This window comes from Perca fluviatilis, chromosome 8 (genome assembly GCF_010015445.1).
Source record: "Perca fluviatilis chromosome 8, GENO_Pfluv_1.0, whole genome shotgun sequence".
NCBI classification, from domain to species: Eukaryota; Metazoa; Chordata; class Actinopteri; order Perciformes; family Percidae; genus Perca; species Perca fluviatilis.
The window spans coordinates 16,139,945-16,157,862 of NC_053119.1; the positions used below are offsets into that span (position 1 = coordinate 16,139,945).

Below are 17,918 nucleotides of genomic sequence, written 5' to 3' on the forward strand. Positions count from 1 at the left end.
CGTTCTCTTAATACACCCATGGGCTGACAAAGGTTCCGGTTTTGGGAGGTTGACGTCAACTTCCAGCTTTGTTGGGATTCGCCCGTTTTCAGCGGCAGTTTCAAAATATGAAATTTTCATAGTAAAAGGGTGTCAATGGGATTTTGAGCTTCTATGTATGTCCTATTTACCCACCGAACTGTCGTTATTCAACTATGACAGGGTAAAATCGGTTTTGCATTCTATCACCCCTTTAACAAGAAGACAACAGTGAACTTTTGATCCCACAGTGGGGAAGTACAACATGTGATGATCTGAAGAAATCGCCGTAAAGTGAAGCAACATTTGAATGTGTTTGTTGAACTTACAGTTTGCGGTTTACAATTGATCATGTTGCGGAAATCCTGCAGCAACTTCCTCTGTGTGTCAGGGAAGTTTGAGTAAAATCAATCAGTAAGCCAGTCTTTTCTGGATTTATATTACTTTTGTATCACAAGGTTTGAAAAATAAATTGCTCTGCCAGGATCAAGGAGCTTGTAATCTTTTTTACATTGGTCTCGCAGGAATTGTCTGCTCTCTGGTAGTTTTTTCTTCTTCGGTTTCTACCATTATATAGTTTCTGTTTTATTTGCTGAGGCAGCCTGAGTTTAAGAGATTTTTATAATGGACTAAATCACAGGCTACTAAAGGAAACTCACAGAGAGCCCCAAGGGTAAGAATTACTGAATGCTTCTTTCATTTGAGCCTGTAACACTTACATGGCTGTCACTGATTGTTCTGTAAAATGCAGCAGACACTGAACTGCAACACTAAAAAAAGTGTTTTATTAATCTGGTGATATGTAAAGCAGATCTGCTGTGTTAACTCGCCATAATACCTCAGCAAGGCAGCGAGTACACCAGCTGTGTTTGTGATGGGGCCGGCATCCGGCACGTCTAAAACCATTCTTTTCACACCGGGGTGTCACTCTTTCATGTTCTTATGTTACATCAGTGTAAAATATGCTGCCTCTCAGTGGCCATCTGGAAAGGGCAGGTCTGGACTGTGATAGTAAACGAGTGGATTACAGGGGTCAGTTTCTTGCTGGATGCACAAAGGGATGATGTAATGTAACAGCTCTGTCCGGTAGCTGCATGCTAACAACATCTACTGCATCAGCGTTAAGGTGAAATCACAGGGGTTTCAACTATCAGCTCTGCATGTCTGCTGGATTGGACACAGTGACAACACTGAACGAGTCATTCTGCTGCTTCACTCGGACACTGTCAGCCTCTGTCCTCCCTGGTGCGATGGATTTTCCTGATCAGAGGGAAACTTGAGCAGAGAGAAACAGTTATGTTGTACGTAGTGGAGGCTCGAAAAGCTGAAGAGGAAAAGGGGGAGGGTGGTGGTATTTTCCTGCATGCAGTCCTATCCTAAAACACAGGTGCAGCCTCCATGCAGCCCTCTCTGGCTTTGAGCATACCCCACCCCCCTCTTCTCCCTGGAAAAAGTGTTTGTCCATCTGATCCTCCAATAAATCCTGATTATTATGGATTTGTCTTTTTCCAACCTGTGATTTGCAGAGATGAGGGTCTGCTAAATGTTATATGTAGCTAGATAAAGGCTATCTGGTGAGGGTGTAGATCTGACAACGGGGGCTATTTGTTGGAAATCAACACCACAAAATAATAAAGCAATGTGTAAATGAAGTTGCAAGTTCAATTCAGCTTTATTTGGGTTGTCAAAGGTGCAGAAACTTCTATCCAAATCCTGCAGAACAGATAGTCCATATTCTGAAATAAGGCAAAAATATAGCACCTATCACTATCAAGAAATGACAAAGCTGACAATACATAGCTATAGTTTCACTTGCTTTAACAGAAAATAGCACTCACTGTTTTTAACTCAAGTCTGGGGACTCTCCCAAAGAGAGAACAACTAGTTCGGAAAAAGGGGGGGTTCACAGCTGAGATTTGGGGCTCCCAGCGGCGTCATGCAGAGCCGATCATTGTCTCTCTCACACTTTCTAACTAGCCATTTCACAACATCCAGACAGCGAATCGGGCCGTACGCAGCAGCAGCAGCAGCAGCAGCAGCTTTGCCCTCAGGGCTTTTTTCTCCCCGACGTCGTTCATAACTAACAATTTGGATTCAACGCGCGGATGAGGGCAATTACTGGACTTAATCTATCATAATGTATCCTTTCCGATCGACCGATAGTCAAATGAGTTAAGCAACGGCTGCAGAGATCTGAGTCCCCCCGGGTTCGAGAAGTGGCTGTTTAGATGAATCCCAACTAAAAAGAAAGAAAAAAAAAAACACTTTCATTTCACCGAGAAGCAGATCGGTGGACATCATGCACAGATTGGCGGATTTAACACTCAGAAAGCTACTGAGTGCGTTTGATTTCGGATTACAGTGACACACAGGACGAGTTCTTTTTTTTTAAGGGGGAGATTTTTTTAGGAGTCTGCTTCCTCTCGCTCCTGTTCGCTGTCCTCCGGGTTCCTGCAGGACTCCCAGAGTCGCGGAGAGCCCATGCAGCCGCCAAGGTTGGTTTGTCTGTTAGTTGGAGACTTATTTAGAATTTTAACATTATCTGAGTTTACGCAGGAGTCTTGCCAGTTTGCTTGGGATTCAAACTGTATCTCTATGTCCTAAAATATGTGTACCTTTCAGCCAGATGTACAGTCAGGAGAACTGGATTTCTGCAATATTAAAAACGTGATCAATTTGGTTGATCCAAACAAGAAAAAAATGCTTAACAACTGTTATTTGACTCGTGCCTTTTGAAGTAGCCTATAGGCTTAATAAAGGATGCAGCACGATTTTATTTAGCCTACCATATTATCAGCATTTATTACAGCTACTCCCAACTAGAAATGCCGTTGAGGCTACTTCTATCTGACACGGAATAATAAGGATGATCTTGTTCACAGCAGTGCAACAGAGCACATTTACACATTTGAAATCCTAACTGCATGACAGCTTGCAATTAGACCAATAACCTAGCTGTCCATAAATCTCAAATGTAATGACAGGTTTGGTTGTCCTCATAATGCCATGTGCGTTTGTGTCATGATTTGAGGTTTCATATCAGAGCTCACAACAAGCGCCATCTGTTGGAAAAAAAGGATCTGTCCGCTGTCACCGTCAAGACAGACATCCATAGACAAATGTAGGCTAGTGCACAAAAATGAACACTGAAGAAGAGATGCAACAGTTCACCATTATTACTAACACCAAATTTAGGTCAAAAATTGTCAAAACTGTGTCATGTCTGACAGGTGATATCAGAGATTTAAAGCAGCACCATAAAACGTTATTGGATTGTTACCTGCCTACCTACCTACTGGATTTATGGAGTTGTTTTATTGTTATATTATGTCACCTTTACCTGTCACAGCATGTGGAGCTTATGCTGTGCCTGATGTCTCTATAGAAATCTCTCTGTGGAGATGTTTCCTAATTCATACATGGTTTATCATTTCCCTACATGGAGATGTTAAGCCCCACAGGTAAAATCATTCAATTAAAAAGCAATCCAATAATGTGTTGATTGATCGGTCACTAAAACGATCATCTAAAGGCCAAAATACAGCTGATAGCATGATGGACACTTGATGAGAAAGGGCTATTGAATAAAAGAGGTCCTAACCTAATTTTGATTGATGGTGAAGTCAAACCGATAAAATTAGCCTTCGAGATGAGAATTAGGGCTGCTGCTAATCATTATTTTAACATTTGAAAAAAAAGCTTCCAGAAATTTTCATGACAAATGGCCGTTCTCAAAAAGACAATTCTAAAAGGATTTCTCTTCAACAGAGACATTGACGACCAATTCACTGACCAATTATATGAGCAGGGACAAAACATCCCATATTAACATCTTGATAGTAAATAATGTTTGTCTGCAGTCGCTGCAACAGGTTTCAAATGTTCAATCGGCAGCATCTATTCTCCAGATGTGATAAAGAAACAATCGTTCTGAGCTTTTTCTAACCAACAGTCGACTGACACGTAAATCTGTCACACTTAAATATATCTGCATCTTAGCCCTTATAGTGTTATAGCTGAATTCCATTCTTGAGTTTGCTTCTGCATCCACAGTGTTGCTGCTAAAAGCCAAAAGATATTCCACAATCCATCAAAATACATCAGAGAGCAGCGTGTACCTTACAGCTGCAGTCATTCATTTCAGATGGGAATGCGTGGTATATTAGAGCTGGGAATCAGTCTGCACAGGGCCACCCTTGTTGAAAACATGTGTAGGCCTCAGACCTCATTGTACACGAACGTATCCATCATCCATGAGAGGGACAGCATTCACAAAGACGTTCACCGCACTATGGAAAAATACTGTACAGCCAGCCAACCTGAGTGCGCAGCCATCTGTCTGGGAGTATTTTGGTTTGAATAGCAGTAAAAGACAGGAGTAGTGTGTCATTTGTACATGATAATCAAAGGAGGTGGTATTATGGCTTTTAGAGGAGGGGATCACTGCCTGCTCTTCTGATAGTGGAAATGTATTCAAATCCTTTAAACCAACATGCAAAAAATACTCAACAATACAAAAAAAATTCTTCTTTCTAATTGTTGATGTGTTAACCTGCGTACATGTACTTTGGTTTTGTCTTTGATTACTTAATGTACTGTTGGGTGGTTTAAATTACAGCAAGGCATCATGGTTGGTTTTGCAAGTTTAACCATTATATGCTGGGTAACTGGAAACTATTACCATCAGTAAAAAGTACAATATTTCTGTCCAGCGCTGTGTCATTGAGAACACACAGCTCATTTTCTTTGTGTTTTCTCTAGCAATTTAACAACCTGAGGATGAGTTTATATATTATCAAGTTTGATTTGACAGATTATGTTTTGGAGGTTAAATACCACTATAACCCCATTCAAATCCTGTTCCCCCATTTTAATATTCCCCCATCACCTAGCCTAGTTTGTCTGACAGCCTGACACAGAGCTGAAACTATTAGGCAATTAATCAATTAATGAATTGGCAACTATTTTGATAATTGGTTTTAAGCCATTTTTGAGCAAACGTGTCAAATATTTGCTCATCAAACGTGTGGATTTAATGCTTTAGTCACCTAAAGGTTTTGGACTGTTGGTTGGATAAAACAACCAATTTTAATCTGTCAGCTTTGGCTTTGGGAAACTGTGATGGGTTTTACAGACAAATAAGTAGGCCTAATCAAGAAAATAATTAGCAGATTAATTTGATAATGACAATAATTGTTAGTTGCAGCCCTAATTATTAGGGGTTCTAATCATGTCAAAAGTTTTATCGTGATGATATATTGATTGACGCGATATTGATTCTTTGGACAGCAATACGATCTCTGCGATCAATATGAAATTATGATATGCCCATTTAACACAATCAATTGCATAATATTAACTCACAAAAAACAATTAAATATGACATGACAATTTCATTACTGAGCTCTTTTAGACATTTAAATGAAAAAAACACAATGTTTTTAATGAAAAGAATAACATATAGGAGGAATTTCAAAATAAAGGCATATCTTAAAGATGATGATTTGCATCGATGATATTGGATTGTTGATCATTGAATCAATATATCGATCCAGATCGATGTATCGTTACACCCCTACTGATTATGTATATTCTGTAACAGCTTGTTCCAAATCTAGCTTGTAGGTTACATGATGCCTACATTGAGTGAAACATTTAAACCAAAGACTCCATGTTGTTTGGCTGCACCACTTAATCAAATATGAATATTCTTAATGTTTTGTGCATAATTTTGTATTCATTTATCCAACATTAGCCTATGCCTGACAAATGTGATATCTTTAGAAACTTCCACTAGAATATAAAACAAAACTGCATGAGTTTAATTGACCTAGCTAGTGGGTCTGTGGGATTGAAGAGGTTAACTTGGCTTGTAGCCACCATTTTAAGTGATGTAGTCCTAACGTTACATATGACAGGTTTAAACATGGTTATGAGTGCTGATATGAAGGGTAAAAGCAGATCATTTACAGCTCTTTGAGAATAAACTTGATGTTTGTTTATATTGATTGGTTGTTCTCCTACTCTTTCCTCTGCATTGATCTCTCCGCACACATGCTCTATGGAGGGATAACCACGATTTCCTTTTCACGTTTTCCCTCCACAGCGAGGTTATAGCCGCAAATCAAACCTTTCTTATGGCGTTGTGGACTACCACTTTGTGGGTCTTGAAGACTCGGTCGTCGTCGAACAAGTCTGCACATTATAGTTGTAATTTGAAACTTGGAGAGGGGGTTTAAGGGCAAAACAGGCAGCCGTGATTGGTTCAGTGTGTCCGCTGGCCCAGAGAGGCTGCACCTTCTCGACACTCCCTAAAAGGAAGATATATTGCCTGGCTGCTTTCAGCCGTTTGTCCCGCACTGAGTGCCATTCAGTTAACTCTCATAGCTAAGCGTGCAAAATAACGTTTTACCGGATAGTGATGAGAAGAAGGCGACTTCATACCTCATTTATGGACTTGTGTTTTCTCAACAAGGACTCGGCGGCTCTAACTCTTCTTCTCTGTCCTTCCTAAACTCGGTTTGACCAGGGAGAGGAGTGAAGTGCGACCCCGAGCTGGATGGATGGTTATGGGGAAAAGAGGAAGACCCTCGGCGCTAGACGTGTGCAGAGTCCTCGCGGTGTTTCTCTCACTCTTCCCCTCCGGTAAGATGCTACTTTTAACTTTTGAATTAAAAAGTAAGTAAATAGTAAAAGTTTAAAAAAAAGTAAGTAAATAGTAACAGTTTTAAAGTAGCTAGCTAAACGTTTAAAAAAGAAGGCGAACCTCTGGCATGTCGCCGATACGTTGTTGAATTTTATAAATCATAACGTAACGTTACTTTAGTTTTAGCTAGCTAACGTTAACTAGCTAGCTAACGTTAACTCTACTTTTTCACCTTGCACCAAAGTTGCCAGGTTCGGTCGCTATTTATTAGCCGAAATATTTTTGTAATATCATAATTGAAGTAGATCGAGTTACTTAGGCTACACCACAAATGCGATTTTTTTTCTGAAGTCTGCACGTTGTTATAAAAAATAGCGAAATATTTATAATTCGCCGCAGCAAATAAGTTGGAATCCCATTAAACTTAATGCAAAAATGATTAAATCTACTAACTAGCTAGATCACAGAGATTTAGGACGAAGCGCTTACGTGCAGACGTCTGGAGAAGGTTGAAGGTTTGGAAAATATTACAACAGGCTTGGAAGTGAACAACCATGGTATTACAGCGCACACTTTGACTAGTTCAAGTAACCTAGTACTAGTCAGCGTTTTATTGTACTTTATTTTATTAGTGCAAGACAAAGCAAAGTGAGAGGTCTTTTGGAGCTGCTGCAGCCCTCAACCCATGATATATATTTTTTTTTTGGGCGGGGGGGAGGGTGCATGCCTCAGTATTTCACATTAGATCCTTGAAAAGTAAACTTTAAGTTGGGTTATTAAGCAAGGAATTGCATTTTGAGATTTTTTGATTGTTGCCCTTGAAACTTTTTTTTTAGCTAGTATGCTGGTGGGATTGTGGTTTGAATGTGCCTGTTACCTTGTTTAAAGTCCACCATAACATCTAAGATCTTCCAAAAGGTCCAATGAACCCGCAGCCAGTGCCAGTGTAATGTTATATTAGACACCCACAATTATGCGTTTAAATTGACTTAATATCCTTGTAATTTGACAATACAATGGTTGCAATGGGTCACTTTTTGCAGTGGGGAAACCTCCGCTCACCTTGCACGTTTGCCAACCCCTTATCAGTTTTCCTCTTAAGTCACTTACTGTCAACAACAAAGTGATAATTCACTGATAGTTGATATCAAGATTGGTTTATTGCCATCTATCAGATGGGTGGTAAATAGAGAGCGATGTGGGGGTTGGAGAGAGCTGCGGTGAAGCTTTGAGGAGGGATATTGTTTAAAGTGTAACTTCAAAGTGTTGATATGGCTTCCCCCCCCTCGACACTGGCTGAAAGTTCTCACAGCCCATTCAAATGAATGCTCTATTAGTCAAAGGTAATACTAGTCAAACATAGTGTGGCAACATGGCATTCTGAGAAATGTTTGAAGAACATTTCTGTAAAGAGTTGGGCGGATGTGGCAATAAAGCTGGAGACAACAATCTATGGTCAAGCAGCATTTATTATCACTAAAGGTGTAGATTAAGATCCCAAATGGCATTTTTACTTTTATACTTCTCTACAATAAACAGCAAAGTTATCTAATATCCAGGTTGACCCGAGGAAGGTTCAGATCTGCGTTCAGATCTGCGTTATGGTCACTGTTTGTGCAAAAACTGTTTCAAGCAGTGAAAATATATAGATTTGAATAGATGTTATCGTTATTTTTGTATGGTGTACAAACAGAACTCAGAAGCAATATATCATGGTGCTTTCCTTTCCTTTTCCTCTAGCCTTTTATTGTGTTTAATGGGTCTACATTTTGACCAGATGCCAACTAGATAATAGACAAAACAAAGTGGCAAAATATAAGAAGTACTGCTTTATTATTATTATTATTATTATTATTATTATTATTATTATTATTATTATAATGTGTATAATTAGAATGTAAGAATAGTATGACTACATTTGGCACTGTAGCCTAACAATAGCTGTATGGGCATTCATTCTATAATTTATATAAGTAAATCTGTGTTTTTAAACTACCATCAATAACAGCCAAAGTGTATTTATAACTTTTTCTGTGTCATGTTCATGTTTCTAAGTGACATGGTGGCCTCCGGTTTTCTTCTTTTGTTCAAACTGTATCTTGATCCTCCCTGACAGTGAGTCTGCAGTGCAAGATCCTCAAGTGTAACTCCGAATTTTGGGCCTCCACCTCGAACTCTGGACCGGAGGAGGAGTTTTGCACAGCGCTGCGAGCGTACAACAGCTGTGTACGTCGGACCGCACGAACCTGCAGGGGGGACTTGGCGTACCACTCCGCCCAGCATGGCATAGAGGATCTAATGAGCCAACACAACTGCTCCAAGGAGGGGCCGACATCCCAACCACGTGCCCACACCCCACTTCCTCCTCCACCCCCGCCACTCCTGCCTGACAGTCAGGAGCGCTCCGATGGCCCGGAAGTGTGCCAATATGAGCGTAGTCTTCCACGCAACACAGCGCCGCCCAACTACACTCACTGTGGCTTCTTTGGAGACCCACACCTCAGAACATTTGGTGACGACTTCCAGACGTGTAAGGTGGAAGGAGCCTGGCCGCTCATCCACAACAAATACCTGTCTGTCCAGGTGACCAACACTCCGGTGGTGCCAGGGTCTATGGCCACCGCCACGAGCAAGGTGGGGATCCTTTCTGTTCACCCTGTGTGCATGTCGATATGGTCTACTTAGGTCAGAAACAATAAGTGTTGATCAACAGTCAGTCAACTAGGGCTGCATCTAACAATACTTTACATTTATTGACTCATTTGCTGTTTATTTTCTCCATTTATTAAGACAAAATGTATATCACAATTTCCATGGTGACATCTTCAAATGTTTACCAACAGTCCAAAACCTCAATATTGAGTTTACTATCACATAGGACAAAGAAAGGCAGCAAATTCTCACATTTGGGAACCTTGAACAAGGACATTTTGGGCATTTTTGCTTGACTAATTAATCATCAATCGACCAGTCATTTCAGCTCTACAATCAACAGAAAATCATTCAGAAGCTATTGTGATAATCGGCTAATCATTTGAGTAATTTATAATGCAAAAATGCCAAAACATTTGCTGTTTCAGCATCTCCAATGTGTATTTTTTCTGTTTTCTATTATTTATTATTGGACTGTTGGCCTGACAAAAAAAACAACTAGAAGACTTGAACATTGAAACAAATTGGCACTTTAAAATATTTCCTGACTTTTCCTAGGCTAATAGGCTTCTTTTTTTTTAAATGAACAAATGCATCCGTGATTAAGATGATCTTTAGTTGCACCTTGCTGATTTGATGTATCATGTTTGTTGTTGGTGATTTTTTTTGTACAGAACATCTTGCTGTTGGTATTTTTGTTGGTGTCAGTCTCTTCTTTCATGTGGTTTGTTTGTGCGAGCTGCTGTGGGGCTGCTTCTCTGTCAAACTGTGGACTCTGGTTAGTGTTTGGACGAGGTCCATAATGAGATAATGAAGCCAACCCCAGCTCAATAGCAAAGATCTTGATAAGCTTTATAAATGATATGTTAGCATTATAACAGCAGTGCTGCGTCAAATGTTAACACAAGGCTCCATTTTCACTTTTAACAGTAGACAGCTCAGGCTGATGTTTGTCCTACTTAACGTGTAGCTCACACTGAGCACATTATGTTAAGAAATGTTGTGTCTGTACATAACTGTAGGTATTTTGTCTACGTTATGAGATATTTTCTTTCATAGCTTTATCAGCAGTGCATTCCTAATTATTGTGATTTTTGTTTAATGGTACATTAGTTAGTTTGGATGGCTGTCCCTGGTTTTCAGTAGAACTTGAGGTCAAAAACAAAGAGGTAGGAGTATTTGTAATTGGCAAACTTTTGGTCCAGATTTGGCAATGTTTTGACAGCAATGATTGTGGACCTCAGCCACTTTGCGGAGTATCATAACATAGCATAAGAGGACTTTGTCCTTAATCACGTTCATTGAAAGTACAATTTTCTGCAATCAAGGTTTCTTAATGATACTCTATTAAGCATTTGTGCATTTTTTTTTTTTTGCTTTTAAATTAATGGCATTTTTTATATTGCTATTCTTGGAAGCAAATGAGACAGCGTTTTTAAAGATCTTGATTCTGGACAAAGAGAAAGCAAGGCAGCAGCCAACGCCACCTGTGCAAACAAGGCCCCTCTGGTAAAATATCTGCATTAGCAGAACTCTTTGTTGGTGCATTGCTCTCGCTACAGCAAATAAAACTGTCTGGTTATTTCCATCTTCATTCTGATGGAGGGATAATAGAGGCATTTTTCTTTTGTTTGTTTTCATTAAATGCTTTAGGAATGAGCCAGGGGAAAAAAAACAGAAGTTAATGTAGGTGGGAATTGTTAGCCCGAGGGTTAGGGGAATTGAGACAGAACTGGTGCAACAGATGGATTTTCAAGCTAGTAGAGTATTCCGTAGACCCCCCGTCCCTCACCCCCCGGTCCCCCCCAATCCCCCGTCCCTGTCCTCTCTCCCAATCAAGCAGACATCAGAGTCCCTAGGCTGTCCCGGTATCGCTGCTTTGACAATGGCTCATTGCTGTCCTGATGAAACCAAGCTTGCAGAGTCCTGAGCAGTCTCACTTAATTAGCTGCAGAGTATATCGCTCTGTCCTGGCCCGACGCCACTCCCTGGAGCATAGTTCTGGGGTTCACAGGCAGGTTTTTCAGCACTATGAATGGATCGTCTTTGTGTCTTCAAACTGAGGCCTGATTTTACATGGCCGAGACTCATGTTTTTTGAGGGCGTTTACCTTGGCCTCCCCCATGTTGAGCCAGTGCTGAAATATGACACTTAAGTGGGGTGGTGGGGTAGATGGCACATATTGCACAAACTTGTTCTTAATGCAAAAGCATAAGCACTTTACTTTCTAAATCTGATGTTTACATTTACTGCAGTCCACTAAAACCCAGCAACTAATGACTGCATACTTGCATTTGTGTCAATCTTAAACGCACATATGATCATTTATGCTAAACGTTAATGGCATTTCTTTCTTTTTTTTCTGTCCTCCTGCAGCTGACAATCATCTTTAAGAATTTCCAGGAATGTGTGGATCAGAAAATGTACCACGCTGAGACAGATGAGCTGCCAGCTGCATTTGCAGATGGCTCCAAGAACGGAGGGGATCGGCACGGAGCAAACACACTGCGTGGTGGAGAAGGTTTCTGGGCAGCATGTGGAGATTCAGGCCAGGTACATTGGAACAACCATAGTGGTCCGGCAGGTAGGCCGCTACCTGACCTTTGCTGTGCGGATGCCTGAGGAAGTTGTGAACTCTGTGGAGGAAGGTGATAACCAGGACTTGTACCTGTGTCTTCACGGCTGTCCTGCCAACCAGCGCATCGACTTCAGGAACTTCAAGGTTCGAGCAGCGGAGGCCCAGATTGCAGGCAGGACCAGGAGCGGCACCGCGGCACAGGGCTTTACCTACCAGTCCGCTAAGGTCAAGTGCAGAGAGCGGCTCCCAGTGGAGGACCTGTACTTTCAGTCCTGCGTGTTTGATCTCCTCTCCTCTGGAGACATAAACTTCACCATGGCAGCTTACTACGCCTTTGAGGATGTAAAAATGCTCCACTCAAACAGTAAAAGACATCACATCTTTGAAAAGGATGCTTTTATGAATAATGCAGCGCAGAGGGGCAAAGACTTTCTTTCACTCGTCTTCCTCAATGTCCTTGCTGTCTTATTGTGGATTGAGTGTTGCACAGTTCATCTATAGTCCCTTTAACAACAGTATCCTCATGGTGTATCTGTCGGTGAGTTTTAGAGTACCATCGCTGTGTCGTACATCGGCTCCTCTCTTCTGCTCTGGTTCTGTGACGTGACCGGTGGCTTGCCAGTACCGTCATCCCAGCCCTGAGTCTCATTTTAGTATTGTCATGTCTTGACTTCAGCCTAATGACAAGACGAGGTCCCCGTGCTCCCACCTATCATCACGTGTATTTAGCTGCTTCATAGGACTGGTCTTTGATGAGAGCAGCGGTGAGAGAGCCCAGCTACTCCAGAGCTCAGGATATCCACCTGGGATTAAATCCCACATTCTCACCGGGCCTGCATGCCTATGGGAAGCCGGACAAGATGATCTTTTGCAGAAAGAAGAGTTTGCTGATCCTCCCTCCCCTGATCCACTCATTGGTGCCAAGCCAGTGAAGCTCTCCGTGGCTCATGTGGCGAAGCGAGAGGACCTGACAGGGGCTTTTGTTAACCTAAGGCCAGAAGCAGCTCTATGTTTGATTAGTTTCCAGCTTTGGAAAAGCCTGAGCCTTTTGGAGGAAGCACTCAGCCAAAAGGATGTCAGAGCAGCGTCTCCAGTTGTCTGCTGTGGAGATTAATGGGTCATATTGTTAGGTTGTGTGTGTGTGTGTGTGCGTCCGCGTGTGTGTGTGTGTGTGTGTGTCTGTGTGTGTGTGTGTGTGTGTGTGTGTGTGCCTGTGTGTGCCTGTGTGTGCATTAGTACAATATGTGTGCAGAATTCAGCATCTGTGGTAGATTATGTGTGTTTGTGGGTGCCGGAGTCCAGAAATGAGATAACGAACCTCCAGTGGGAGAAATCTTTCCCATGTCTTTCTGTTGCACCCAAAATGTCAGAAATAGAAAAGACGAGGCGCTCCACAGTCTGTCAAAATGGCCTCTATCAGCCAAGTAGCAAATCCCAAAAGGGAACTGATAAAAAAAATAATAATTGTTTCGTTTTCAGTGTCATACAGCCTTTCACTCCATTGTTTGAGCTGACATGTTGATCAGAAAGTGTTTTGTATTTTACATCTGTAATGTGAATGTAGCTAACAAGAAAAGCAAAAGAACGTTATGGGCACTCAAAGTGTTTACAGACAGTAGATTAGCCAATCAAACTAAGACACCTCTTTGATAGCATTTTGTGAATGCAACTCTCCATTTCAAGTCTCAGTGGTGTAGTTACTGTTAGTACTAGCTGTAAAGACGTCACCTCTAGTCAGTTTAGCATTTTATAAACTACCAGTGTGCTGACCTGACTGTGGCTTCGTGCGTAAATGATAAGCATATGTCTGTAGACGTGATTTCATGGCTTAAGTCATTGCCAAAGAACAAGCCCTTGTGCCAACATTTCCCTCACAACTGAATTTCCATCATTCAGTCTTAAACAATTCACATTAGGGGGTTTTAACTGTATATAAATCGTGTTTGTGGGTGAATTTGCAGTACAGTAACACACTGTAAAAGCCGCATTAGTTTCCGTTTTAGCAGTCTCACCTTTGCTTTTCTTGTGTTTCACGATAACACTTTCCATTTGAACTTTGGCTCTAAACCGCAGTATCTGGTAATGTGTAAGTTATCCCTGTAGATACAGTTACTTCTCGGGCTCAGTTTAACGGTCATATATCCTTTACACTGAAGTATTCGGCAGGCCTTACTACTGCTATTTGGAACATGTATTGGTGCAGTTTGACTACAAATAATCATACAAACAAATGATTGTAATGTTGACTCTTGTGTTAATAGATGTAATTTGTGTTGTGAGTTTTGCAGTATATGGTTCTACAAGTGAAATGTGAGATTGTACATATGTTTTGTGAGTTACAATTTGTATATTACCAGTTGTGTTTTGAATTTATCACTCCTGTTTTGTACATCAGATGTTTTGGTGAATGTGAACCTTTTTTTATTTGAAAAGGGATTGTTGCAAAAATATGAACACCACAGAACAAAATATTCTTTACTATATATATAAAGTGTTGAAGTGGAGGAAGTGATAAAATGCTGGTTGTCATCACTTTATACGAAACATGCTGAAAGCAGTCCACCTTATCTAGAAAGGGAATGTAGGAACATGTTCTGGGGCGTTCATGTTTTTGAATTTAAAGCACTTTATGTTTTCTTTTACAGTTAGCTCTTATTTTGTTTGAAATTCTATGTCTGACTTGTAATGGTAGAAAAGAGTTAAAAAAATTAGCTGAATGGGAAATGCCAGAAAGATCAAACTGTGTTTGTATGTAAAGCAAATGTGGTGCCACATGCCAGCTGTTTATAATGTAAATTATTTATTGAATAAAAGAAAATGTCTTGTTAATGAGGTGCCCTCTTGTCTCGGTTGCTGTTGCTTTGAGAGCAGTTTTTGAAATTCACCAATGTGTGTTTTTGCAACAATCTGCAGTGTTTGACTGCCCTCTGCTGTAAAGATGCAGTAGTGAATGTGAGCAGATGTTTGTGGTGAGACGTCTCAGGAAGAAGAAAAAAGTTAAACTTAAAAGCTAAAAATTGACTTTAGCAATTTTTTAAGTGTGATTCTTCAGTGCAGACAAATGTTAATATGGGACTACAATCATGTCTACCCACAATTACCTAGCTCAAACACTGAATCAGCCAATAGCGGACCTCTAAAGGAGTCCACTTCATGCACCCCATGTCACGATTAAGACATATCTAAGATTATGCATCAGTAAATTGTAGCATACAAGAGGAAGTTTATATAAGAGTTACCTCACAATTATGTTGACATTAATATGGCATTTGAGATATTCAACATCTTAAATGAGTTACCGTGTATATCAACTTTTTATTCAAGACCCAGAGGTCCATAAAGACAACACAATACAGATATATATATATATATATATAAACAATACAAAACATTTAAGAATGGTGCCGATGAAGCATCATTTATAAAACATATACAGGCTTTGAGTCCAATGTTTCCAAAAGCAAGATGTGTACCTTGTGTCACTCTTAGAAACAAACTATGGACACAATGATCATATTCTTAGACCCTGTCAGTCTGCACATGAATCTATGCATAAAATTTCTTAAAACAGCATTAAAAGTGGAAACATTGTTAGACACCAACATTTCACTGGCCCTACTCCACCTAGGAATTTTAAGCACAATTCTCAGTGCATCATTGTAAGCCACTTGAAGTTTTTTCATTTTCGACTCTAAAATTACACCACAGGTGGGCAGTATGCAGTGGAGTGCAATAGGTTTTGGAGTTAAAGAATATAGTAACCATTTTCAGTGAAAGCCCTATAAAATGTTACGTTGTTCTATAACTGAGAACTCAGAGGGTGATGTAAAAATGAAAATGCCCATAATACGTTTTCTGGCAAGTTTAAATATTTAAAAATAACACATTTACTTCTAAATTTGAGGTTCTTATTTATCGTCCTTCAAACTCACCAGAATGATTGTATTTCACAGCTTTTTAACTAAGGGGCATTTATTATACCACTCTTAATTGTATGAATAGGATGATAATTATGTCACTTATAATTTTGACTCATACATACCAGTCCTGAAAACCTATTACATGTCTTTGAAGTAGAAACTACATGATGATGAAATCAGGAAGATATTAATCAAGTCCGCCATAAGAAAATGAAAGTAGACACATTTTCATTGTGTAACAAAGTTTATTACATATGTCCAAACATATGTACAGCACATTTCTCATGAAGAGTGGTTTTGTCACAAATATAAATTATTTAGACTTTCTTGAAGAACATATGATACAGGAACTGTAGCTTGCTTAACATGGAAGAAAAGATGTGCTGGCTGTTCACTGTAACAGGTCGGCTAAGTGCCCTGGCCCGAACACACATGATTTCTTTAGATTTATGTTTTCCCCTCAAATCATCAACTCTTTTGAAAAATCACAGAACCACATGATGATTACCAGAATACGTAGTCCCTTAACAAGTTCATTTAGAGCAATTTCCTAAAAATGAGTAATACTACATCCTGCCTGTTTTAGGCCCCAGTACTGTCCACGAACAATATACAGTATGATAATATTCACATAAATAAGGCACAAATGGAGAAGCGTAAAAAAAGAAATCTGAGAGCCAGAGCAGGTTTGGCACAGGAAAAGAGTGACCAAAGGTAATAAACATAACCAAATGTAATCAGCAACTTCCTGATAACCCTTTAACAACCTACCAGCAACAGCATTGCCCAACCATAGATAAGGAAAGAAAATGTTTTATCACATAGTATTTTCAGACATAATTGAGTACTACATACTGTAGGTGGCTAGATGCATTAATGAAATTACACTGAAGTACCGTTCTTAACCATCAGAATACTGAAAGGCAAAAATAAAGGATTGTTCTAAGTCATAGTGTTAACAGCCTTTGCAAAAGTTTTTGCAATAAATACTGCTTACAAAGCTTCATTGGGCCTACTAAGAGGGAAAGTGGTTAAAGTGAACAAAGCAAGACGATTGCAATGATTTATGTAGCTACACAATTACAGAAATAATGATTTGTACACATGAGCAATTTGAATTTGCTAAAAACCTTTTTGTAGAGTGTTTAGAGGAAACATACACCGCCATTTTAAACCACACGGTGATTCAGTTCAGCTACATTTTGAAGGTGCAGATGATGATGAACACATTCTTTTGTATCGAAATCGTCTAATGACATCATTTGCAAGACTTAAAGCTAAACACAAAAAAAAATAAAAAATAATTCCCATGTCATGCTTCCTTTGGGAATAATCCCATACATTTACCATTCAGAAAGGCCAAAGCCTTCAGGCACTTTTAGGATTAAGATCAGTCATCAGTTCATGTATCCTAAATTCTCCTTAGAAAATAGTCCATGGGACTAAGCATCCATTAGCACTCCATTCAGTCTTACCGTGGTTAACTGATTTGAGTCCATTCATTTAAATAAAGATGCTTGTTTTAGTTGGGTTTTTTTTCCATCTTGAAGATGACAAGAGGAAAACAAACCTCTTCCTTCAGGTCACAAATCATTCACAGCCACTGGGAGAAAAGAGCTAAATAGTTTTGCTGGTAAAGAGGGTTCATGTTGATTCCCTTTCCAACTGTGAGCTTATGATTGGCGAGTCCAGACTTGTCCATCAGCAGCATGTATGTGGCTTTGACCGTGGACGCCCAGATCAGTTTCTTAGCCAGCACTGTCATACTTTTATGTTTTCCTGTTGTTCCAGTTAGGATCTGCCACTGCGTTTGGCTCTGCAGGCCGCTCTGGCGGAGAGCGGGAGTCCTGGGGAGACTTCTGAGCCTGTGGGGAGCGAGGGTCCTGCGGCGGAGGAGGTTTGTCAGGGTGGAAGGGCCTGCTGTAGTGCTCTGGCCCGGCTGGACCGGCCGGCCTGTGCTCTGGCATCCTCCTGAAGTCCTGAAGAGGGCCTTCTCTTCCCTGGTGGTAGTTGGGACGGAATTCATCCGGACGTCTTCTCTTGGGGTCCGAATGCCTGAAATGTCATTGATAGCATTGCTGTGAAACCAGTTGTATGGCATTAC

General features: G+C 40.3%; 2 protein-coding genes across 6 annotated transcripts in view; one reads left to right on the forward strand and one right to left on the reverse strand.

Annotated features, from left to right (window-relative positions):
• Nucleotides 1–1,998: 1,998 nt before the first annotated feature.
• On the forward strand, nucleotides 1,999–14,723 carry rgma (repulsive guidance molecule BMP co-receptor a). The gene is given in 5 exon segments (XM_039808668.1): nucleotides 1,999–2,513; nucleotides 6,548–6,663; nucleotides 8,781–9,298; nucleotides 11,693–11,823; nucleotides 11,825–14,723. Coding segments are annotated over 5 exon segments (1,350 nt in total). The 5' UTR covers nucleotides 1,999–2,499; the 3' UTR covers nucleotides 12,396–14,723.
• A 1,316-nt stretch (nucleotides 14,724–16,039) lies between these two features.
• The window catches only part of chd2 (chromodomain helicase DNA binding protein 2), a 31,154-nt gene continuing 29,275 nt past the window's right edge, over nucleotides 16,040–17,918 (reverse strand). For all 5 annotated transcript variants that reach the window (XM_039808671.1, XM_039808672.1, XM_039808673.1 and 2 more), the window contains one exon: nucleotides 16,040–17,869. In XM_039808671.1, the coding sequence (XP_039664605.1) occupies nucleotides 17,584–17,869 (286 nt within the window). In that variant the 3' untranslated portion in view covers nucleotides 16,040–17,583. The remainder of the gene's footprint in view (nucleotides 17,870–17,918) is intronic.